Source organism: Mustela putorius, unplaced genomic scaffold (assembly GCF_011764305.1).
Source record: "Mustela putorius furo isolate JIRA1106 unplaced genomic scaffold, ASM1176430v1.1 tig00003869_pilon_pilon_pilon, whole genome shotgun sequence".
Lineage (NCBI taxonomy): Eukaryota > Metazoa > Chordata > Mammalia > Carnivora > Mustelidae > Mustela > Mustela putorius.
In genome coordinates this window covers 33,407,378-33,433,149 of record NW_025422021.1, presented here as the reverse complement: position 1 = coordinate 33,433,149, position 25,772 = coordinate 33,407,378, and the positions used below count along the sequence as shown (strand labels likewise).

The following is a 25,772-nucleotide window of genomic DNA, read 5'->3' as shown; positions in this document are numbered from 1 at the left end:
GGCCCCACCACCCTCCAGCGACCCCTGGAAAGCAACCTGAGCCGAAGGGCAAGTGGTGGCTCTTCTACAATGCCTTAGGTGTTTCTTGTCCTGTGTTTACCATGCGGGAAAAGCCTAAAATATTTGAAGGTAATTTATCACATCCTCCCCCCTCGTTAGAAATACAAATACAGTTGCAATTAAGTTCTAGTTTTGAAGCTGTTCTGCCTGTAGAATTAGCTTCTACTTGGATTTCTTGTACTTTTTCTCTTAATTTATGCAAAGCATGGGTTTGGCACTTTCCCAGTGCTTTCCCCTGAGAATCATGGTTGTCATTTTAAAACCGGAAATAGGCACTCTGGAATTTTTTGCGTGGGTGATTTGGACTCACGTGTCGCCGCACCGATGTCTACTGGGATGCGTCCCCTTCCGTCATCTCAGTGAAGGGTGAGGTTCAGCCCACTGGGGCTGAGGGTCATCAGCTCCAGGGGATGCGTCTCACCGGGAGTGATGGTCAAAGATCCTTCAGAGATGCATTTTCAGGACATCTCTGGAGAGAAGGATCTGAACAGGAGGTCAAGAGAAAGTCTAGGTCCAGTTGCTTATAGACTTTGTCCCACACCTTTCTGAGACCCTGTCACTGTGCTGTGGGAGCCACCCTGACAGCAGACGGCTTCTGCCAACTCAGACGCTGGTATTAATAGTAATCAGAGGCCACTCAATGGAAAAGTTCTTTTAGCCTGAACTGGTTTTTAAAAATAGATATTTTTCCTTTTTTCAGATTTTTTTTTCAAACTGCCTGGTGTCTGGTTCCCGTTAGAATATTTTCGTTCATCCAGCAGACACCTGCACGCCCACTGTCTGCTGGACCCTGCAGCCCCCCGCCCCGCTTTCGAAGTGAACATGGCAGTGGGGGGCGGGCAGGTGTCCAGAGGCTGGGTCTCCAGCTCTGCCTCCCAGGCTGTACCACTGGTCTGGGGCCAACGGCCACTACCCTCTTGGGGCTCATTCACTTTTAATCTATTCCCCGGTTCTCCAACAGGCCCCTGGTCCCTGTTCTGTTAAAGTTGTAAAAGCCTTATAGGGGATCTTCCTGACATGTTCCCACTCTGCCAGCTTTTCCATGGTGGACCAAATCCCAGCAGCACTGGTGTGTCTGGCGGTCTGTCGCTGCGTCTGAGCCCACTGCTGGAGCCCACAGGGCTGACCCCAGGGAGAGAGAGAGAGGGGACAGTGACATCTGGGGGCCCTGCCTTGGGCACTCAGGATGGAGTCAGTAATCTTAACTTTATCATCAGCCTTGGGTATAAGGGAAACTGACACGCACTGAGAGTACGATGTCAAATTTCCACAAAACCAAGAGGAGAATGAGTTATGCATTGTTATGCATCTGTTTTCCAGATGCTATGTTTAGCGTAACTGTGGCCTTAGTGATGGGTGGAGTTCATTTCAATACAGGCACAATAACGTGTGGCTGAGCTTCACAAAGTACTTTAGCAAAAGTGCTTGATGTAGAAAAATCCTGCTTGATCTAGAAAAAAGTGAAGAATTGAGCCACGAAAATGACTGTTTGAGTGGCCTCCTTTAGAAGCAAAGCCCCCCTGCTCCCGAGGTTCCTGTGGCTCCTCACAGTGGCCTCACGAAGCCAGGAAGCCCCCACCAGACACACGGGGCTGGGGAGCCCCCAGTCCCTGCCACAGGGCGTTGGAACCTGGGCCTGTGCACCCGCAGAGCCCCGCTTCTGGGCAGTATGGCCATCCCTGGCATTTGGTGCCAGTTGAGGAGCTCGGCTTTGCAGAGAAAAGCTGATTAAAACCAGGAATCTGGTCAGAAACACCACAGTTGGCCTCGGTGGGACACGTGTTAGAACTGGGACACTCTCCGTTTTAACAGCATGTTTCACATTTGTTGTCAAGACATGGAAGCGGTTCCTGGAAATCAGATGTTGTATCTTGAGTCAAATTCCAAGGAACGTCTTGCACAAAAGCAGGTGGTCACTGGGGTCTCGTTGATCTTCTGCTACATGACAGAGGTGCTTGTGGATGCAAGCGTGGGTTTCCATGATGTGTGGGGCTGAGTTCCGAGGGGCCAGCAGGAAAGCTTGGCTTTGCATGTGAGAAAGTACCCCCGAGTGAGCACCAGCTTCTTGGTTTCTCTTCCCAGTGTGACCTCATCCTCCTCTGTGTGTGATTTCACCTTCCTCCCTGTGTGATCCCACAGACCATTCACCCGTGCTCACCCTCCTCCCTCTCTGACCTTACCTTCCTCCCTGTGTGATCTCACCCTGCTCCCTGTGTGACCCCATGGACTGGCAAAGAGTTAGTGAAGGCATCTCCACAGTTCCTTCTCTGCAGAACTCACACTCTCATTTGGGGTCAGTTACATGCCTGATGACCAGCCCCCGTGACATAAATTCTCAGTGTGCATAGTGACACCCTGTGTGTGTCAGGAAGGGAGCAGAGAAGCCAGCCCTGGTCCATGCAGCCTGTGGGATGCTGAGTGAGGGAGTGGCATGTGGGATAGGGCAGAACACAATGACAGCCAGGTCAGGGAAGGGGTGAAGCATGGAGGGAGCACCCCCCCCACCCCGCCCCAGTCTGTCCTGCAGTTTATACTAATCTGGTTGCCTCAGCCAAGCACTGACCCACCCAAGTGACACTGTTGCTAGCAGAAATTTAGGGTCTTGGAAATACGAGAGCATTGATATTTAAAGTTTGTCTGTTGGTTCAAAAAAGGGGGTGAATCTGAAAGATTTAAGCTAAAATAGATGTATATTTTATTGCTAGTCAAAGAGAGCTGGGGTGGGGCAGAGGGGAACGTCAGGGACATCCTAGAGCCGCTGGCCCGGGGCAGCAGCACACTTGGGTGCTGTCACAGTCCACAAGGGACTCTGCCCAAGTTTCACTTACAAGTGAAGAAAGCAGACAGTTATCCCCACAGCTAAGAAGACAGCTGAGCCAAGATTCACATTCCTACGCCCGGCAGCTGTAAGTTGTCCTAGTAGCTAAAACCAAATAGACACTTAACAAGAAAAACCCAGGGCAGAGTCCATGGGATTCAGGTGGTGTGGGAGCTGGCTGGCACCCACAGCGGAGGGGAAAAGGGAAGATGCACGTAACCCCTGATCAGTTTATAAGCAGCTGCATACCCCGGGAAACCAGTTTTCTCATTGGTGTGGACTTGGAAGCACAGCGTAATAAACACAGAATAGGCAGCTTTGTTAGCAGGAGTGTTAGAACACAGAAGCCGTGGCTGTTCTTGTAGCTCTTTCTTGATGTGAGATGAGCTGGGGGCCTGGGGGCTGTACCTGTGGACATGCATGTGCACACGTGAGCGTTTGTGTGTACCGCTAGAGGGGGGAGTGAGGCAAGCTGGCAGGGCCTAAGAATTCAGGAAGGTGTACAGGCGACACTTGTCTCAGCCCGTCTTCTGCATATCACATCTCTGGGCCTATTATTAGAACTAGCTAACTCGATTTGAGGTTATACAATCTGATAGCCCCGGGGTACTGGCATTTTAAGTTGTTGATTAAGTGGAAATGAATATGCTTCACAAGGCCAGTGTTTAACTAGTGTAGTGTTGATGCTTTGGTGTAAAAAAAGTGAGAAATGTGATCCCTGTTTTCATCTGGGGGTGAGCCATCCGCCTTCACACAGGTGTTTCTGAGCAGGGGCGAGGCTTTCCTGGAGAGGGAGCTCAGATCTGCTGAAAGTGGACAGAGCCTTGACTCCATGGAGGAGGAGGGGTGACTGTCGTTCGAGGCCAGGAAGGGGGAAGCTGGTGACAAAAGTTGGAGTTTTTGGAGGTGGGTTATGGTTGGAGCGACACTAGTGCCTGGGATACCCCAAGACGGGGACAAGGCAAGCAAGTAGACACCATGTTGGAGTGTAGATCTGTCCTCAAGTCCCACAGACCCTGAGGACATGGGGCCTGTGAGCTGGCCGTGGATTTCCCCCGACCTCCCAGGCCCACCCAGCCCTTCCATGGTGGCCTCTAGCTCTCTCCATCCTGATTCTTCGTGCAAATGGGGAGACCCGACTGTGGCCTATGTTCGCTGTGCTGTAGGGCTGTGTAAAAGGGTTATGAGCTCCTTCTGAGTGGATTCATGGGGAAGAATAATATGTAGTTATTTGGGAACTCCGAGTGAGCCTTTTACTTCGCATGAGGACCTCGGCTAGTAGAAACACATGGTGATGGACAACCAGCCAATCTGATGAATGGGCTGTGTTTCTTTAACTGCTGCTGACTTGATAAGCATTTTCGTGGTCAGTACTGTGTGTCCTGTGGTCGTAATGTTGAATACATTCACGTGTGCTCACCCATGTAAGACTAGAAATGCCAAGCGTTGGCCGTGATTTGAGTAAAGCCTGATTCAGCAAATGTTTTGTTCTATGAATGAATGAATGAGCCTGATCCCTCAGTCTTACCTGGTGATACTGCACAATTAGGAGAAAAATCTGAAGCAAATGAATATGTCAGTGTGTGATAATACGCTTTTTAAAAAACGTGTCTCAGTTCTGTTCTAGTAATTGCTGCTTCTTTACCTGTCATTTTCCTGGCATTGTTCATACCCACGTGAATCAGAATAGGAAAGCATCTTTCTTCCCTACTTGGGCACTTGACCAGTGGACTTTACACTGTACTTTCTAGTTGAACTTTTATCATTGTGCAGAGAAGTTTTGAATTGAAGATGAAGTGCTTTTCCCCACTGCTGGTAATGGTTACATGGACTCAGTGCACTAGAATCACACCAGGATTCTTGCAGGCACCCACCTGTGTGTGCCTCGGTCTCACCATTGTATCTCAAATAGCGCGTAAAATGAGTCAGGAAATTAACAATACTTTCAATGAGATTTCAGACATTTTTTTTTTATTCTACCAGTACTCAGTGTTGGGTCCCCCCCCCCCCCAGTATTGCTTTTATTCACATCTCCAGGGACTTAGATAACCTTTCTTTCTGATGTAACTACTTCTGTAATTGGATTTCACACTTCTTTTCTTATTTCTTTTGCCCTTCTCTGTAGATCTATCAGGTTCAAAAGGTAGGCTCTTTGTTCTTTGTTTCCTAATTTGCATGCCGGTTTGTTTTGTTTTGTTTTCCTGCCAAGGGCCTGGTCACCTTTCAGAAATAATGCCTTTCATTGAAAATATGTAGAAGTTTTTACTGCTTTATTTACAAATTGGTTTATTCAAGAATGCTGAAGTCCCTATTTCCACCCCCAGAAAAAGCAACCATCAGACGTACCTCTGTCCACAGAATGTTTTCCTCATCTCCACTTTTCTCAAAGAATTAGAAAATTGTTTCTTTGAGGAAGAAACAAACACAAAAAATTGAATTCTAAGATAAAATGAAATCACACTTCAGAATTGGGGAAACTTTCAAAGTCAGATATTTAAAGAAAAAGATTACCCTTCCATATGATTTTATCAGAAAAATCTTAAAATCTCAATGCAGATTACCACAGATTGAGAGATTGGCATATACTGATTTAAAACCCAGGTGGGAAAAAAGAAAATGGTAACAATAGCCAACTCCAATAATTTAAACCTGCCCTCCATCCCTAACATTCAGGGTGGTAAAGTGTGTGTCTATTTGCTGGGCGTTTAGAAGCAGCTGAGATTTAGTGAGAAATACACTAGCCGGCGGGGCATACAAAGTAGGGTTGGAAACAACCGGATCAGTGGCTCCTGACTCGGCAACAATGATGGGGCGATGGTTAGTTCCCTGAGAATTTATAGTGTGTGTCTACCATGAGTCTTTACCAAATCTGAATCTCATTAGTTACTTCTGACATCTATCATAGTGCTTTTTATAAATCCATTTAGTTTGTAGATAAAGAAGAACTGGGTTGTTTTGTTTTGTTTTTCATTTTGTTTTTAGAGCAGCTAAGAAAAATGTAAATAAGATGATCATTAAAAGGTTAGTCACCAGGTCCTTTTAAACACACGATCAGTAAATTTAAAATTCCAGCGGTGGATTCCTTTACTGGCTACCATACCAGATTGCCTTTGGTTCCTGTCCCCTACCCCCCAGTCCGCATAACTACTGTCCAGAGAGTGTAGAGAAATCAGATAAGTGGGCGCCAGAACCTGTTTGTGCTTTATTAGTTTTTTCCAGGGTCTGGTATTGGATTGTATGTTGAAGCTAGATCCAAACATACTTAGAGAGTCTCGGGAAGAATTTAACAAGAGGCAAAAGCTGGCAAAGCTAGGGGACCCACCCTGTAACAGACTGCCCAAAACCTAGAAAAGAGACTCCGCCTAGTAATTTACACTTTGGTTCATTCCTTTCTAGTTCCAGATCACTATTGTTTTTCTGTTTAGTAACTCAGCAGGGATACAATGTTAGACCTTCTGTCAGAATGTTCACTTGTGTACAAAGTAATTCTAGAAGGGAGCTCAGGAAGTCCACAGTAGAAAAGCAGATACACATTTCTATAATATAGATGTGCCAAGGGAAGGGAGGGCTTTCCTTATCATTAAGATTTGAGAAAAGTAAGAGGAGGCAGTAAACATCTCTCTTGGCCCACTTGGTCATTCTGTGGGATGGCTTCTCTTCTACTGAACTTCAGCTATTTCTGAAAGCCAAGCACCTTTTGTATTGTAGGTCTGGCTCTTACTTCCTTTGCATGACTCACTGGCTAATCATAGTGGTTTACATTTGAAACATTGTACGCTTTCCGCTTTTGGCTTTGGAGCCTGCTCACTAACATCAGAACTTGGAGTTAGTTGCACTTTCTGCTTGGGGCGGGGGGGGGGGGGTGCTCTCCCTCCCTGAAATGACGGACCCCATCATTTCAGGGAGGGAGAACTGCAGGCATAGCAGTGATGGGTAAGTTCACCATGAACTAGATGGAAGATTTTGAATGCTCGTTCTTATTTTTATCACAAAAAGAGCAAGAGATGGTGTGCGGTATTTGATATAAGTATAGAATTGGCAAAAAAGGGAAAATATGAAAATAGACAAACGCATCATACAGCTTTTGTTGGAATTGAAATAATTTTTATGCCTTTGTATAGGCCCCCCTTTAAAAAAACAAAACAAAACAAAAAACCTCTGTTCTTTCTATCTTTGTAATTAAGCCATGAGCTAAAGAGGGTTGATGGTGTCACATTTTACAGGTGAGAAACCTGGAATTTGGCTGCAAGAGTGAGCAGGCCCGACATTGATTGAATGTAAAATGGCTTTAAGCTGTTGCATTTCACTTAACTTGAAGCTAAAGCCTCAAAGTCAGGAAAGTGACTTATAGAAAAAGACTCGGCTCATGTACTTTTGATATATTACATTTCTGTATTGGTTGAGATTTGAAAAGGTTGAATGCTTCCTCCAGTTTTTTTCCCCTTCACTTTTCCTGCTTAGCGCTCTCTCTAAGAGAAAGGGGCGAGACCGTTGGAGAGCCATTATATTTAAAATCTGGCCACCCTTCAAAATAATTGTAACTGAGCCAAACATAGCAGCATGTTTTGGCAATTAGAAAACAATTTCAAAATTTGTCTTGGACTTCTAGCACCCAATTTTTTTTCCCCAAAGTTTTAATATATAAAGAGGAAAACCATGTCTATGTGATGACATGAAAGTTTAGTTGCTTGTTCCTTGCTTTTTCTATTGGAACTGGGGAGAAAGTGAGGAGAAAAGCAAGACCCCATCACTTGAGACTAGACTTGTGCTCCTGCCTCTCTTGGGAATCACTATATTTAGCAAGGGCAGTAGCCATTCTGAATCTGCTTTTCTAATTTTAACTTGGACCACCAGGGCTGGCACAAGCGAGGTAAAACCATGGAGGCACTATAGCTAAAGAAAATGCCCAATATAACCTGCAACCATAAAAATGTTTTTTCTGTTCCAAGCCCTCTTCTTAGCCACTCAGCCATCTTTCCATCGGTAACATGCTATGAAGACATCCAAAGAACGTAAATTCTCGGGGACCTAAATTTAGCGTAGATATCAGATAGCTGGAGCAAGAGCATTGGAGACCGAGGGGTCAGCGCCCTCTCTCTCCCTGTCCCCTGGGCTTTCTTGTTGCTCCAGCAGCTCAAGTACCTTTGCTCTGCAGGCTTCAGCAGCCTCACACCGGGGCTACACTGCCCTGTTCAGCTCCTGCTCTTCGCCGTGCTCCCTGGGCTTGCCTGGGAGGGATGGGAGGCGGCAGTCTCTTCACCAGAGCTCCCCACCCTGCACCGAGTGTGGTGTTTCCAGCTGTGTGACGGCATGCTCCCTTCCCTGTGTGGCTTGGGCAGTGGTTTGGAAATGCATGTCAGAACAGTTTCTTACATGGTTACCGTTTCACGTCTTGCCTAATTTTCTTTCCTTCTGTCTTTAGAAATATTATGGGCTGGATACAAAATGGGGCGACATCGAGCAGTGGATGGTAGGCCTTGGATACAATTTTAAGAAACTGACATGGTTTATAATTTGATTCTTACACACTGCAATTATATTGATAGATTTCTGCTGTGCCATAATTTAATACTGAGAGATTTTCTTCCAGTTCTGCATCTGGCCAGATTGTTTACATCCGGATGAAGCTGGGTTAGAAATGGGCCTGGCCGGCATTTTTGTCTGGTCTGGGCAGTAGCTGCTCACTCCTGGAGTCTCCAGGCTAGTGTCATGTTCTCCAGGGCCGCCGCCGCCCTGTCTCCCTGGGCAAAGGGCTCTCCATTAGGCACACAGGAGAAGATGGAGCCCTAGGCATGAGGCTCAAGGAGGGGGAGCCTTCCCCTTGCTGTCCACTGGCCCCAAGAGAACGTGGACCCAGTCCTCTCATTAATTTGTCCATATGAGTTCCTCCCACCTCCTCCTGTCCTTGACACTTACTCAGTGGCCTTATGGACGTCATTACATAGTTTTAGCAAAGGAGAACCTGGCCAGTGTGGAAATGTCATGTTCGATGTCCCTTATGCATAAACAATCCAAGGAAATGTAGAATTACCTCTTAATATCTTAGACCCCTGTGTAGAATGGGAAAGAGAACAGTTCCTGAAATATAAGCAGTGTGTACTTTCTTTGTCAAAACAAATGATTAATTTCCGCCTTTAGTGTGTGTCAACCATCATTTTAAGCTTCTATGGCAGATGTATTTTCATCAGATCTTAAGACCCAGTTAAAAGATGCCTCATTGTTTTCTGTATCACTGAGAAAGAAGAAGAAGAAGAAAAAAAAAATGCTGCGAATTATAATGTGAACAACTTTGATTGTAAGATATACCCCCTTCAGAGATACCCAAATGTGAAAACCATGTGTGTCTCAAAATGCACAAAATATAGTAGATGGGATAATGTCCTTATTGGAGCTTTTATGGTAATGATTTATCTTCTGATTCCCAAAGGAAAGATAATAAGGTTCCCAATGTAGGTGGAAAAGTAGGTTGAGTTGGACCTGTAGAGGTTAGGAACCAGTGAAGGGCCATCTTCTCCCCCAACACACTTTTAGAGTGGAAATGAAATATGCCAATTACTTGAGTGCTTATTATATCCCCAAAGAGAACATTCTTCCTCAGTGGTTCAACTGAAGCCTTTTAATGGCATCAAAGAAAATATTTATTTGACTTTATATCAAAAATACTGTATTGAGTCACAACCAGACTAAGGCTTCTGTTGTGTCTGTATCTGACCTTTAATACTGTTTCTTCCGTTGCTTTGATAGGAAGACACTGAGCGCTATTCGCGTAGATCCAGGAGAAACACATCGGTTAGTACTGTGTTCACTTTGATTGAAGTCTAATTTATAGTTGTAGTGGCTGACATGTGCGATTAGATATATCTTAGTGATGCTTACAAAAGAAACTAACTTCTACTGATTCTGTTACCTAAAGATTTGTGGACTCAACTTTTAGCATTTTGACCTAACTTTGTGAGGGGAGAATGGAAAATTTCTGAGTATTAATATATAGTCATGACAGTCTTAATGCTATTTTGCCATCCAATACCCACAAATAATTTGCAGAATGATATGCATTGAGGCTGTGTTTGTAGATTACTGGCAAAGTAAATAACACCACTTCAGTGAAATTGAGTTAAAGCAATATCATCCAGAAACAGCCCTCTGTAAATGGAGGTGCACACACAAAGCCCATTTGGGGAAGATGTAGGTAGGCTCAAGTCCTCTGAGATTTCCAGAGGCATCGGATCTGCCCCACTGCTGTGGTGTCAGATCAGCCGTATCTCTCTGAAAGCTGGACATGGGTTTCTACATGCTGTGCTTCATGGTTGTTTTCATCCTTTCTTTCACTAGGCTTCTGATGAAGATGAGCGCATGTCAGTGGGTAGTCGTGGAAGTCTGAGGGTCAGTAACCAGAAGGATCGGGTTTGCATGCTCAGTTTACAGTTGGCCGTCTTTGCTTCTATATCCCTGCGTTCAGATTTCCTGTTCATTACCCCATAGTCTAACAGGGAAATCTAATCCACGGTGGGGTGTTTCCTTGTGTTGCAGAGAGAGTATTGATAAGCAGAGGTCCCTCTGTTGTGTCTCTCTCCCAAGAGTGGATATCACAATGTCTGTATATTCCTCCATAACACAGCACCGCCACGCCTTGATTAAGTTGTCTTGGCAATGCTGGTGGGTTGAAGGGGCCCATTTGCATACGTGCTCCCGGTCAAATTTGCATCTCAGATAAAGTGACTGTTCCTCAGTGCTGTTCTTGCTTAGTTCCTTGAAAGGTGCCATAGGTTGCCTGGTGGAAAATTGGCATGGGTTGGACCCATAAGCCCCAGGTCCACTCACCCTCAGAAGTGTTACCTTTGGTTAGCTTTGGTGAAATCTCTTCGTCACTGACAACTTGATGGTTGCAAAAGACAAAGACATTCAACATTCCAGTAATCATAATGAGGCTTGAAAACATTGCATGCCTTAGGAAGTGAAGTAGAGAAATGGTGTTTTGCGTAGCACTTTAGGTCAGTGCCTTACTCTGACATGTTAGTTTTCTTTACCAGAGGGTTACGATTGCTGTCACTGCTGGTAGGAAGTGGGTCTCCATGCAGCCATGGTTTCGCTTAAGAACTGTCTGGAGCAGTATGCTTGGTTTCGATCACCATGACAATTTATATGCACCATGATTGTGGATTTCATCTGGCTGTTCGCAACAGTAACTGTCAGGGTAACTCACTGTTGTTCTGACCGGCCATCAACGTCATGGACTTAGCAGTGCCCAAAGCAGATCCACAGTGATTTTGCCAGAAAACAACGGTTCAGATGTGAAGACGGTGAAAGTGCTTCCTTGCTTGCTGAAACTTTCCCCTTAGCCATACGGTTATAAGTTCTTCAAAGATCTGTCTCGGACAAGAGTCAAGTTGGAGGAAGTAACATTTATGTAACCAAAATATTATAAAAGCAAACCTGAGTTTGCAGAATCTGTGACAGAGACACAGAAATGACAGCCATTGAGCAGGCCCGGGAGAAGCCTGAGTCCTTGAAACCGAGAAGAGACACTGTTTCCAGGAGCAGGGGAGAGGTCAAGGAAGCATAGGACTAAGGGCCAACTACTGGCCTTAGCGTCAGAGAGGATGTCGGTGGACTCAACGAGGAAACTTTTGATGGAGGTGGTGAGAACAAAGCCTGACTAAGGCAGGCTTAGGAGAGAATAGCAGAGAAATTGGACACAGAGTCCAAATCTGTCACAGTCCCCATTTTCAGATCTGATCCTCCTGGAATTGTTTTCATGATTTGTGTGTACTTGGATTTTCCTAGGAAAAGAACTTGTCCCTTTCTTAAAATTCTCAGAAAGATTCCTGACCCCAAAGAGTTTAAAACTATTAAAATCATTGTTTACAGCATTCATTTCATTTTCAGTGATTTTAACCAGACATGAGTTAAATTTCTTTGCTAGTCACCATTCTCTGCCAAGATTTCAAGCATATTTGTTTTAAGGTATAGAATTTTATGGACGAGGCCCATAATCTGGACATAAAAGAGAGAAAGTGGAAAATCAATAGTGGACAGGATTCTTGTGTTAAGCCAGTTGGTTTCCTACACTGTTCTTTCCCATAATATACTTGGTCTAAAGACATAGTACTTTTTAAAGAACCACAGACCTTGAGAACTTGGATCCTGGAGGTAAGAGTCAGATCTCATAACTCTGATAGGTTTAGGACAAGCCCAGAGCAGTGAGGAGGTGACAGCATCCATCCTCAAACCCTTCGGGGCCCAGAAGCTCTGGCCTCCGTTGGTTGGTGGGCCACTCCCTTTGCAGGGCTAGTATGTTCTGCTTTAATGTATGCTAATATTCTGAAATCTTTAGTTTGCAAAGTTCAAAGATCATACCTTTTTTCTTTGACAATCTCAAAATACAGGTCTTCTTCATTCAACTGGCAGTGATGATAAATCCTTAAAATTCAGGGGGAAATTTTACTTTCCTAGTGTTTGCATGGGCATTCTTCTCAGTAAACTGGATTTTGGGGATCATAAGATTTTAATTTTTCTTATTTAAAAATTGATGGTGATGCATGTGTTTACCTTTTGCTTAATATAAACAAAATATATCTTCTGGAAGAGGAAGTAAGATTGCTCAAACTGCTTCAGATTTCATGAATTATAGCAACATTTGCCATGCAAGTTTTATTTAACATTACTGGATTTTATGATGGCTGTCGTTCTAATGTGATTCCTTCCATAAATACACATGAGATGATTTTTACATGGAAGTCATGTAAAAATGTAATTTTGTCAAGATTTCAAGATTACCTGGCTTTTGCTTTATGTTTTCTGATATTTGTGTTAGCTTTCTAATTGATTTTGCAACTCTGTTTTCTGTTCTTTTCTTCTCCCACCATCCTGCTGACAGTCGCAGCCTGACTTGGAGTATGGGGGTCCTTATGCCTGGGTGAGATGGTTGGATGGATGCTGAGGCGTGATCCTAATAGTGCATAACCTATAGTGTTTCCACTAACCTCGTGGGTGTTTTTGTCCAAAAAGCCAAGTATGTCTCTGTCCAGAAAGACACACATGCTGTCCCCAGGCCCCCCTGGGGCAGTGCCACGGGCGGGAGGGCAGGTATACCTACCAGAGGAAGCATTCTTCTTGCAGAACCCGCTGGGTGTGTCTCTGATCCTCAGGGTCCAGCTCCGCACTTGAACACAATGACTCGCTGCACGGTCTTTGAGCACCAGCTGTTTGCCACACGCTATGCTAACAGCTGTGGATACCAAGGCAGGACTAGAGTGTTTTGCTTTCAAGGAACGCAGATCAAATTGAGAATTCTCAAAACTTCTCCATTTCTTTTCCGAGATTAAATTTAAGGTCATTTTCTCTATTGTGTTAGCAATAGTCAGAAATACGTACTGGATTTGCTTTTCTTTTCTGCTTTCATTCTGTTTTCCAACTAAGTTGAGTGCATCAAACATTGCAACTTAGAGTTCTAATCTGGCCTTTCTTATCTTGCTTCCCATCTCTCCTGCCCTTGGGTGTGATCTTTTGACAGCATAAAAATGATCTAACATCATTAATCAAACAAGATGGCAGGTGACATTTGCTTGCATGGCCATCATAAAGTGTGCTGATGTTTTGATAGCAACGGCACGGTGGTGGGTAGCACTCTGACTAATCACAGGTACCCTGGCATCGCTGGCTTCGATAAGGCGTTCATTCTTGCATCTGCCTTATACTCTCAGAGAATGCTGATTTGTGACTCTTTTTGGTATTTCGTTCTCTGTGAGAGCAGCACTGCGCGGTGTTACTGTGTGTAAAATTCACCCAGCAAGCTTAGGAAAGCGCACATCCCCTGCCCCCAGCTTTAGCTGTCGTGACTGCCCAGCTCAGGGGCACAAAAGGCCACGGCGCTGCTCGTAGTCTGCACAGTAAGGGGTGTCGAGAAAGCAGTCTCCACAGTGAAGAAGATGGACCCTCAGAGACCTGATGTTGGATAAAGCTAATATGCTGTCTATGGGCTTTTTATTCTAATGTGTTAATTTTCAACTCTACTTATCCTGTTGCGCTGCATAGAAAAATAGCTCCCAACCCAACACATAAAAACTATCCAAGAGGAGAGCGTTGGTGGTGTTCTTCAAGAAGTCGTAGTCCTAGCAGGATGGCAACAAGATCCTACAAGTTTGAGAATTCATGCTAGGAATATATTCCCTATGACAGAATCCCATTAAAAACAGAAAGCTGGATGTCCGCAGAGACCGTGAAGGGGGAGTTTTTCCTGCATGGCCACCGAAGGGTAGAAGAGAATTGGGACAGATGAGGGGTGCACATGCTTTCCCATCCTTCACCGTGCTCTGCGCTGTGCTGCAGGCAACATGGGAAGTGAGATGACCGGAAGGAAGACTTTGTCCAGAGCAGCATGTAGTACATACAGCAACAGGGGAAACCAAAGGGTTTATATATGTAATATATTTGACTTCCTCACTAATTAGTAAAGTCAAAGTCATCTAAAATTGATGGATGTTAGCCTTTGTTATTATATTAATTTTTTTCCAGAAGTGTGTTTCTAAACAGCTACTGAAAAAATAAGACTGTGGTCTGAAATCTGCAAGTCCTTGACACACATTTCCATCTCAGATAGTCTTGTCAGTTGCGAGAGGAAAGGAAAGTAGATCAAGTAACAGTCCTGCCTATCTCTGAAGGATTTTTTTTACTGTCAAATTTATCTCAGAGATGTTTTAACGTGACTCAGAGAGTTTTCAAATGTAAAGTTGAGGGATTAATACATACTCTTCTGGTTCACTTAAAAAATTCAAAATGACTTGTTTTTGAGTTGTTAACTAAATATGTAGTTTGATAGTGAAGATTTCCTGAATCTGGATCTGTCATCTGTCTGGAAATTCATTTCTTTATTCTTCATGAATGCCGTAGCTGCTACATACACGGTAACCAGTCTCCCATTGCCCAACCCCATGAACAAGGACATGCTCCTGTTCCCCATGGGTGCCAGGGACCTTCCATGGTTGCTCTATCAGCAGTCTTGTCAGCACACGGTTTGGGAGGGCACTGCTCCAGGCCCCTGGGATACTCATTTTGGTCAGATTTAACCCACAGCAACCTTGTCAAGTACGTCTTTCTACACACATTTCCAACAGCTGAAGAAGTGGATGGAGGCACCTGCTGCTGGAGCAAACGTGTTGCATCAGGTCTCATGATAGAGTACTGCTTTGGAATTTGGACTCCCATCCTTTACCCTCGGCATCTCCTTCCAGTTGTGCGGCTTGCTTTCCGTTTTCTCTCTCAAGAGCTGGCTATGTCTCTGACACTCAGCAGCTCTTGTCTTCCATCAGCAGAAACATCCTTCTAGATGAATGAGACCCATTCTAGAACGGCCGGGCTTTGGCTGGGGGCACATGGGTACAGAGGTAGGAAGAGAAGGGAAGTTGGCCATACACTTAATCATTCTCTCTTCTAGAGGACACATGAAGAACTCATGAAATGCGTCCTCAGAGGTCATTTTGAGAAGTTAAAGTAGGAAGACGGGATGCACCAGGAGCTCCCATAGAGGTTACACGCCCCCAATAAACATCTTTTCCATGTTGAACCTTTGCACTGCATTATAGATTGAACAGAAGCTATTTCCGAACCTTCTGGATACAACTTCATAATGGGCCCTAATTTTCAAGGACTTACCTGTCCACCAAGAACAGAAACCCGATTGACGCAGGCCGGGTCATGAGCCCACTTGCCTGGAGCCCAGGCTGCTGCCAAGCTAGGACTTCGTGGCATCATCCTAAACCTGGAAACAGGAAGACTGCTGACAAAACCAGCTGCACCTGTTCCCATGTGCCGCACCCCACAGAAGTCCTAGAGTGACCCATAGCTACAGGTAACACTACCCTGGCTGATGGGCTGAGCCCAGCTGTCCAATTTCTCCTGAGTCGTCATCGAGCAGATCAGAAGCATGGAGGCATCTAGGAGCGTGCTGAGATTTGTGTCGTCCTGGGCTGGTCGTTCCTCTGCTTCACTAAGCAAACTATTTACACTCAGCTAATTCTTGCGTGCTGATTTGTGCCTGTGTCTTCATTTGTATACTGACGTCAGTTTCTTCTTTTATTCACTGAAACAGACAAATGGTTATGACGGAGATGTATATGGATCACAGACCCTGAATAGAAGATCTGGCAGGGTTAGTATAGTAAATTTGCATGACACAAAATGCGAACAGGTTGCTACAAAATTTAAAGAATATACATTGCTAAATTTAGCTTCTTTGCTTTTTTTTTTTTTCTGTGCTATAGTGGGTCTCTCCCCCCGCCCCAGCCCTAGCCCATGAAAGAGTGAAAACTGATTTTTTTTAACCAGTGAACATTCTTAGAATGTTAGCTTTCGAACATTCTAAGTGTTGCTATAAGAGATTGCTATTAAAAAGAATCCCTTAAGTTTAAAAATATGTTGAATTGGATATTCACTCTTTCATTATTTTGTTACCCTAGGTGTTCGTGCATAATGTCTGTATTAAATATGTTCAGCTTTCAAGTATAATTATATTCAGCATTCTCACCCTCTGTGCCCATCCCTCATTTGTCATTTTATTATTTTTTTAAGGTTTTATTTATTTATTTGACAGAGAGCACAGGCAGGAGGGGCATCAGGCAGAGAGAGAGGGAGAAGGGACCTGAGCTGAAGGCAGACGCTTAACCGACTGAGCCACCCAGGCGCTTCTCATTTGTCATTTTAAAAACATGTATAAGAGCCCACATGTCCCCTAATACTGGCCATGGGGTGCCCATAGCATAGGCTCAGGAGGCAGAGGAAGAGCAGGGTAGTGCTCTGTGGTGGGAAAAAGGAACTACAGGCAGGAGAGTCAGAGAGAAGTGGGGAGGGCTTCAGATTTAGCAGGGAGGTCACAGGGAACTTCACAAAGTGAAACTGTGAACATCTAAAATTAAATTTCATGACTTGCAAATCTGCTGTATATGAAATTAACTAAAATCTTCCTATTCCTGTATTTGCTTTTTTTCTTGTAGTAAATTTTACTACTTGTGTATACAGTATTTCTTTTATCTGAATTATATTAAGATATATCATATATGCACTTGAATTATATTTTCAGGCTTCAGAGAGGTAACCCAGTCCCATCTTGGCTTTCTGAAACTGGCTGATGAGGTTTTTAGCCTCTTGGCCTATCACGGGTGGCATACACATCCATCTCATCTAAACTTTTCTCATTCCACCCTAAAAAAATCCTCCCGGTTTAAAGGTGGCGTCTTCCTATTTATGTTTTTACACCAACGGTTGTAAGTAATTACAAATAATACTAGAGGGGGAAACTATGAGAACCAGTAAGAGTTACACCAAAGGACATCGCCAACACCCAGACCCTGAAATGTAAACCATAGCCTAGAAACTCTAGTTGGTCCTGTATTTCTGCAGTAGCAGATTGTCTTGGTTCTTACGCTGCACTGGTATTCTAGAGAGCTTATACTGGTATTCCTGGAGAGCTGATACTGGTTTGATTGAGTTCTTTTGTATTTGCCTTTGGACCTGGCGCAGGGGGTGCTTTGGGGACAGTCGGGAAGCACTCCCCACTTACCATATCTTCTTTGGTTCTCAGAATTCCAGCTACAGCGGCGAGGGCAGATTCTCCACTCTGTCTTCCCCCAGAGAGGACACGCTGGTTGGTTCTCATTTAAATCTTCCCCACCCTCTCTTCAGAAATACAGGTTTTGGAGCATGCCATCCCTGTGTGTGAACTTACCTCTCTTTTCATTTTTAATGCCTATTTTATGAATTTTCATTTGGACGGATGTTAAAAGTCTTTTGCTGGGCAGTAACTAACATGATACATTTAATTCAGGCTTATCTCCCCCACCCCCCCATCCTGAACTTGACTCACATTTGCATTCAGCTGGACACAAAGAAAGGATTCATGTGGATACTTTGTAGTCAGAAGTAATCCAAAGAGGGGGAAAAAAAAAAAAAGAAAACCTTGTCATTCTTTCCTTGAGCATTTCTGAAAATGATTACTTTGTAGGGTCGATGTAAACTTTGTGGCAGTTTCTCAGGGATGGACTAGGAAAGGAAATCAAATCCAAATCGGGATGTCTACACTACTTCAAGGACACGCATCAATTGGGACAGGCACAAATATTTCTAAATTATTTAAGAGCCCATTATCATCAGTAAAGCTTATTTGTTTAGATCAGTTTCCTACTCACTTAGCAAACAGAGGAAACTTGTTCAGGCCGGAAGATCACAAAGATAAACGAGTGAGACTGGTAGGGACTCTGGAAGCATTTACTTATCTAATAGACCCACCTGGCAGGTAGACAAGCGCAGCAGGAATAGGATGATAGGGAGAACAAGTGTCCTAACAAAGGACGTGAACTGAACCGTGAAGAATACATAGGAAAAAGATAAATAGAAACTAAGCAGGTAAAGCCAGAGAAGTGTAACTCCTGGGGCTCCCTCCTCCTCTGTCTTCCTCCGGTAGGTGAATTTTGACTGAATACAAGATCAGCTGTCAGCACCAACGTGTTGGTGGGTTGCACCATCTTAAATTTTGTGTGTGTTGCACATATTTTGGCAGAAGATTTTGCTATTGCAAAAACCGTTTTGTTGTTCAGAAAACTTTACTTCCTCTTCACTTTCCAAGCTCAGATCCTTGCTCCAAAGTGGAAGATGGTGAGAGGTATCTAATATGCAGATGTGAATTACTCACTGAAGTTCAGCATGTTTTCGAGTTACTTAAATTCATTTAAGAGAAATAACCCACATTTGGAGCATTGAAGTCAAAATTAGAGCCAGTCCATTCCAAACATTAAATATCAGAACTTTTCAGAAGCCCCGTGTCCCTATCCTTATTCTTCCTGAGGTCTTACCTTACTCACCCACCAGGAGAAACTTCTCGTAATTATCATGCTCTGTAGGTGTCCTATCTGTTCCTGCACAACACATGAGCTGGTATGATTTTATTTAAATATAAAAACAGAAGGGTGTTAATGTCGTGTGGAGTGCTGAAGAGGCTTCTAAATATTTCTCCAGTCTTTTTGGATTTGTCAGACCCATACCCTGGCCATGGCGGCCGCAACAGTGGCACTTTCTTCCCCACCCGGGTCATGGTGTTTTCCATGCCCCACAGAGGGGCTGACAAAAGGGCTTCTACACAGAATGTTCTCCCAGCCACTGCATTAAGTTTCAGTACTTGTGGGGAACATTAGAAAGCTTCTCCCCATTCCTCCTCCCACCACCCCAGAGTTCCACCTGCCGGCCCCTCAGTTCACATGGGTGTAGCTTATGCCAGACAGAGGAATGACAGGCACAAGTTAGGGGCATTGAAGGGATGGCAGGCTATCTCAGAGACCATCAGGTTCCTGGAAGGGAACAACTTCATCTTCTAGGACTGTCCCACACTCGAACACGTGGTAGAATGTTGCTGGGCAGTCTGAAGTTGCTGGCTTCCTCTTCAAGGAAACTTTAATTTGGATAGAGCATTCTATTTGGGGAAACAATGGATACAGTAGTATTCCCCAAAAGTGTTGAGAAACTGTTGGTCTCAGAATTACACCACTGAATCTGTCCCATCTTCTGTGAATCCTGAACACACACACACACATTACATCAGTAACTAAGGAACCCACACCAGAGATCATGTCCAGTGAAGTATTTTATTACATAAAGCAAAGGTGGATGTCTCTGCCGAGTTCTAATTATGCATTTTTCTCACCAAACTTCAAAACTTAGAGCTCTAATTACAAAGACCTTTATAACCCCAATGGTCTTGCTATCAGTTAAAATCAGTGAAATCTAATTTTGCCTCTATGTCAACTCAGAACGCCTGATTTGGTCCCACGGCACAGTTTTGTTGATTAATTAGACTGTATTACCTTCTGACCATCCTGCTTTCTCCCTCCTTCAATTAAGTGCATGCCCTCTGATGGTTTTGTTGTAAAAAAGCAATTCTGTGTGAATTTATGATGCCATTGGACCTTTGCAGTGAAATGAAGCTGTGAGCCCTTCTCCCGCTCCTGCCCATTTTCTCTGATTACAGGGATTCTCCTGCTCCGACCTTGGGCTTCCCAGTGCTGGCCTGGCTCCCAAACCCCTGTCTACCCAGAGTGGAAACCGGGTCTGTTCCCCTCCTTGTCACCCCCTTCCTCCCTCTTCCCTTCTGCACAGATCCCTTCACTTTCCCATCATATATACGAGGACACTTCAACCTCTTCTATCTGAAGTCGACCCCAGAGTTCAGCAGACGTTTTATTTGGCTAGACTAACTTGCTAAGACCTTTCTCAATGTTTTAAGACATTATCAGAATAATCTAGGACCTTATATAGAAAAAAGGGAATTGAGGAAAAAGGAGGCTCTGTTAAAGGTATATTTCCAAAAGTTCAGGTTCAAAGAATTGGTCTCTTGGGTCTCTCCTCCTTTTCCAGCAATTGTTCCCCATTTGGGGTTTCATTTGTTTCTTTAAAAATATTTTTCTCTTGTAAATGTGTCCAGGAAGCAATTTGGAAGCCTTTTGTGCTTAATCGTACTCCCCCATCTTTGAGAAGTGGGAGAACGGTGTAGTTCTTTGGCTCAGTTTCCCCTCCATTTCCTGTTTTTACAAGCCTGGTGTGCTTATAGGAGTCCCGTTTGTGCACAAGGATCTCTGTGTCAGAGTCTGGGACAGATCACATGGTGGAGGTTGAACTGTCGTCCCGCTGTGTTGCTGAGTGATTTGCCCCTGGTCATGCATGTTCCCTGACCGGCGTGGGGGCCCCTTGCTGTGGGCTTCCATGCCCTCTGCCTGTAAATGAGTCATGATCCTACTCTGGACCTGGGACCCGGCTGCCCCAGGAGCTGCCCTTCGCTCTGGCTCCTGCCCGCCAGGCACGACTCCGCCTGGGTTTGGATCCCCTGATCTGGGGAGCTGCCAGCCCTGGCCGGCTGGCACAGTCTGATGGCTCCTTTTGGATCCTCATGACCGTGACTGAGATCATTTGATGGAAATAAAAGCACCATTTCCGCTGCGCTCCTTCTGTGTGGATATTTCCGTATTAACACCCCTGAGTGCATTACTAACCCAGGCTTTTGAGTTGTGGGTTTGTTGGCTGCCTGTGGTGTTTGCACCCTGTCACCATTGTCTCACTCCCTGACCCTTTCCTCCAGGAATGCCTGAAAAGAAGTGACTAGAAAGTAGTCCCATTTCAGGGATCCTGGGAACCATGACTGTTTTAAAGTTGGATTTGCATCTGTCGATTTACTGAGAACACAGGCCCTATGTCGACTTCTTTTTCCTTCTAACTGTCGTGCGATAATTTGGCTGTCCTGATCACTGAAAGCATCGTGATTTTTTGTCGCTATTATTCGTCACTGTTTTCTCAAGGCTTTTAAAACCTGCCGTTTGCTCTCGTCCTGTAGCCCTCCTATCCGTACAGTGCCGCCCGGCCTGCTGGGAGTTACCGGGTGCGTGTGCTAGCTGCCCCCCTTCCCCCCTGACCCTCCCCCACCTCCCCCATCCCTGTCTGCTGACATGCCCCTACCCATGTGGCGCTCACACATGCCATGGTATCCATCAGGCTCCTTTGGACAGATCCGGGTTTTCTCTCTCCCTGCAGCTGACAATAGCTGTCATACCACTTCAGGCTCCAAGAAGACATGTGCTCCCACAGGACTGTTAGCTAGGAATGGAGCAGCGACATCTTTTACTTAATCTGCTGGCAGAAAGAAAGATGGCTTTTTATTGCTTTGGTAACTTTAACAGATGTTAATGTAACATGCTGTATCACTTTGGAAATTTCCAGCTTTAAATACAAAGTACTCATGCCTTGCAGGAAACTTACACTAAACAAAGTAGTTATGCTGTATTGCTAAAAAGTTTCTGAATTTCTATCAGATTTCACACGTAAGAAGTAGTATGTAACTGGCTGAACAGACCAGCTGTGTTCTAAAGGGACATAGGGAGAGCTGAAGACCCTTTAAACTGGGTGAAGTTTGAGATGGCCATTCACAGTATTGTAAACTCCCATTAACCCTCAGGGCTTCGTTATATAGGATTTTCAAGTTAATCAAATATTGTTTTATAATCAGCAATTTTTTTTAAATTGTGAGATACTGGACTATGATGAACATGATGTTTTGTTCCAGAGTCACTTTTTATTAGTGTCATCTTCTAAATATCAAGTATGAGGACGCCAGGACAAAAGGATATTTGAATTATCTGCTCCCTTTAAGTCTGGCTTACCAAGTTCTTGTTTAGCAAGGGATGAGGTTCAGAGTAATATATTTCAAGGACCTGCCGGAGAGCACACTGCATGCCGGTTGACAGAAACCTCGTTTCTCTCTTAGATGTTGCCCGACCCTGTTCTGCTCAGCTCTTTGCCTGTGAAGGTGGTTGAGAGCTTTCCCTGCATGTCTCCTACAGTGATTTGTTTGGGACTGTTCTCCTCAAGGGTCAATCTTCCTCGCTTACCTTTTCCTGGTTTGTGGGTCCTGAGGAGGGGGAAGGGCCCCTGACCAGCCCTTCTGTTTTCTGTCACAGGCGTCCGTGTTCAATGAGAGCAGTCTCCTCGGCGGGACTCGGCGAGGCAGTGCCTGTGGTTCTTATGCTGTAAGGCATTTTCTGTGGTTCCCGAATTTCCTCCCGTGTGCTGCATGGTCCCGAGTGGCTCACTGGACACTGGTCCAGTTACTGAAGAGAACTAATGGGGGTTCTAGGGAGGGAACACTGTCTAATCTCAATTTTCTGTTGTCATAAGGGCCACGGGTCTGTGAATCATGAAGCCTTTGGCTGGCGGGTTAATGTCCTCACACGTCAATTTACCTTGAGTTCAAGGGAGGAGATGGACCTTAATTGAGGTTCCTGGTCTTCTTCCTGCAACACACTAACAGTACTAATATGGGATGAGGTGCTCTTGAAATAACAACAGGGAGGAGAGGGGAGTTCCACAGGCCACAAATTATGGTCACCTCTGGACCATCGAGGAAGAGGAACAAATTTAAAGACTCGGGACCTGTACATAATTCCCTTTTACTTTGCTGTCTTTCCACCTCCTTCCAGGATTTAAAATGGCAAGACTCAGCGCTCACAATAAAGGTGTGGTAGTCAGTTGTTCAAGAAATACTTGTTGAGTGAAGAAATGAGTGAATGAAAGAGGGAAGCAAAAATAGAAAAATAGAGTCATTCCATGGAAGGAAGGAGGTTCATTTGGTCCCATCCTGAGGGGCAGGCAAAACTGAACGTCAACCCAGTTTGGATGCTTCTGCACACAGGGGCTCCTCCGCAGGGGCTCCTCCTCAGGCTGCTCTTCCTCAGGGGCTGCTCCTTGCAGGGGCTCCTCCTCAGAGGTTGCTCCTTCTCAGGCTCTGATCCTCTGCAGGGCCTGCTTCTCCTAGGGGTTGCTTCTCCAAAGGGTTCCTCCTCGGGTTGCTCCTCTGTAGGAGCTGCTGCTTCTCAGGGGCCGTTCTTCCTCAGGGATTGTTCCCCTGCAGGGATTGCTCCTTGGCAGGGGCTGCTCCTCCACAGGGTCTGATCTTCGGCATGGACTGTTCCTCTGCCACGGCTGCTCCTCAGCAGGGGCTGCTCCTCAGGGGCTGTTCCTCCACAGGAGTTGCTCCTCAGCAGGGGCTGCTCCTCAGCAGGGGCTGGTCTTCTGCAGGGGCTGATCCTCCACAAGTGTTGCACCTCAGCAGGGGCTGCTCCTCAGCAGGGGCTCGTCCTCCACAGAGGTTGCTCCTCAGCAGGGGCTGCTCCTCGGCAGGGCTCCTCGTAGTTACTGTGCAGACGCACCCCCAGGTCCCCACAGGAAACATCAGGGTTTACAAAGAACTACTTGAAATCGCCTTTACAATGTTGCTTTTGATACTAACTGGCTACTTAATTGGTAAAATAATCCAATTTCTGGCTTATTGTAGTTCATAAATATTCAGGAATTCTTAGGAAGCTGTCACACCTAAAGTTTTCTTTAGAATGTAATCTTTATAAATGTTAATGGACGTAACGTTAGTTTCTGTTGATTTCTAATTAGACATGTATTAATTTTATATTGCATACCATTTGAAATGTACCGGAGCCCACTATAGTAAATCTTTTTCTCAGTTCTTAAACATTTGTGCAGGCCATTAAGGAGCTCACAAATCATGCCTGGAGAAAATAGCTCTGGCCTACATGTGATGGATAAAATGCAGCTAAAGGATTTTCTTTTATCAGGAAAAACACACACACGGTAATTTTTCAAGAGAATGAAACTTTCCCCAAGCATTGGGTACTTTTTCGATGACCAAAGTCTAGCCCCCGAGCAGGTGGGGTGTACGTTCCCCTTCAGTTCCCCTTCAACCCTGCAGGTGGACTTTGAGAGCCCCTGATTCTTATCCAGCATCACTGAGCACTCTTAATTCTGTGCCTTCTGCCTCCTGTAGGAACCACTTGGGAGTGGTGATGTTCGGGAAGTTAAGAAAGCCAAACGTCTCCTTGTCCCAACAGCGCAAATGTCTAAAGTGTGGCCGCATGTCTCTGGCATCAAGCCAAGCAGGAGAAGTCAAAGAGAGTAAAAATACATCTTTTTCTGCACTTAGCACTGCCCTCCCATGCAGAAAGAGCTCAGTATGCATTTGCCAAATTAAATTGGACAAGGAGAACCTGGGCTAAAATCTCAGAAGAGACCTTTGGCAGCATATTGGCAGGCTGGTTGGGAGGGGTGTTCGCTGGGCCCCATCCTTGGCATCTCCCCAAGTCCCAACATTGCCCTCCCAGTGGATGCCAGTTTCCTACATCCGGGAAAGTGACTGTGGAGAGAGCTTCCTCAGGCTCTGGTCCAGCCGCGGCTGTGACTGCTGGCTGATAGGCATCCCTGTGGTGAGGAGGTGCAGCGTGGGTGTCCCATCCTGTCCTTCAGCCCAGGACAGATCTGGAGAGGAGGACCCTCTGCTTCAACCTGAGCCCACGCTGACCCCAAGTCTGCATGGGATGGTCCTGATCCCACTCTGGAAAATTCTTCCCCATCTCCAGAGCGTCCAGCTTCTGTTAGCCTCCCCCAGAAGGTAGCCCCAACTACAGTATGTGTTCACAACTAAATGACTTAATTACAGTTTAACGATTAGAGATTAAATGACTAGCTTTCTTGTAAGTATCACTGTTTTACTTGGAAACCTTTCTATTTTATTTCTTCCTTACCATTATTATGCTGTGTGTGACACGGCTGGGAGCAGTTGTCAGCACCAGTGCCATCGGATCCAGGAGCATGAAAGTTGCTTACAGCAGAGAGGATAAAGCAGGGAAGACTCCTGCCTTCTCTGTATAAACCCTGGCCCCTCTGTGTGGCCAATGTCCTTACAATTCCACGTCCCAGGTGACAGGCTGAGTTACTTTCCAAGGTCCCATGGCGAGTAAGAGATAGAGCCTGGACAGGATCTTTAGAAATTTTTTAAAGATTTTATTTATTTGACAGAGAAAGACAGAGAGAGAGAACACAAGCAGGCAGAATGGGAGAGGCTCTCCGCTGAGCAGGGAGTCTGATGTGGGACTTGATCCCAGGACTGTGGGATCAGGACCTAAGCCGAAGGCAGATGCTTAACGACTAAACATACCCAGGCACCACAAGGATCTTTGTAGCTTACGGTAGCCCCATACCAGTCACGCAGGCTCCCAGACACAAGCTGTTCAAAGGGGGCACGTGGACCAGGGTGATAGAGACCCCGAACTTACTCTTTCCTACATGATCAGGTCAGTTGATCAGGGAAGCGGTTTTTGACTGGGGAGTTCAGATCACCCGGGCCAGCAGTCTGCCGTGTTAACGGTAGCCTGTCCTGTCTCTGCATAGTAAACCAGAACGCGATCGACAGAGGACACAGTAAGGTTTTCTGCAGGACAGTTTTCCTTGCTCTTGTGTGTGAACCCGAAGGTAAGATTCTGCTTTAAAGTACTGACCTTAGGTATTTCCTTTTATATTG

At 45.2% G+C, this 25,772-nt stretch overlaps 1 protein-coding gene across 32 annotated transcripts in view; it reads left to right on the top strand.

Moving 5' to 3' along the window:
* LRRFIP1 (LRR binding FLII interacting protein 1) overlaps window positions 1-25,772 on the top strand; it is a 136,500-nt gene that overhangs the window by 75,861 nt on the left and 34,867 nt on the right. For 9 of the 32 annotated variants that reach the window (XM_004743701.3, XM_004743699.3, XM_004743689.3 and 6 more), the window contains exons 3-12: window positions 5,004-5,021; window positions 8,301-8,348; window positions 9,623-9,667; window positions 10,211-10,261; window positions 12,756-12,794; window positions 15,966-16,025; window positions 17,454-17,516; window positions 19,890-19,967; window positions 21,246-21,290; window positions 22,366-22,434. The exons of 6 other annotated variants lie outside the window; for them this stretch is intronic. In XM_004743701.3, the coding sequence (XP_004743758.1) occupies window positions 5,004-5,021; window positions 8,301-8,348; window positions 9,623-9,667; window positions 10,211-10,261; window positions 12,756-12,794; window positions 15,966-16,025; window positions 17,454-17,516; window positions 19,890-19,967; window positions 21,246-21,290; window positions 22,366-22,434 (516 nt within the window). The remainder of the gene's footprint in view (window positions 1-5,003; window positions 5,022-8,300; window positions 8,349-9,622; window positions 9,668-10,210; window positions 10,262-12,755; window positions 12,795-15,965; window positions 16,026-17,453; window positions 17,517-19,889; window positions 19,968-21,245; window positions 21,291-22,365; window positions 22,435-25,772) is intronic. 17 more of the 32 variants (XM_004743700.3, XM_004743688.3, XM_045066667.1 and 14 more) reach the window with 13 other exon arrangements.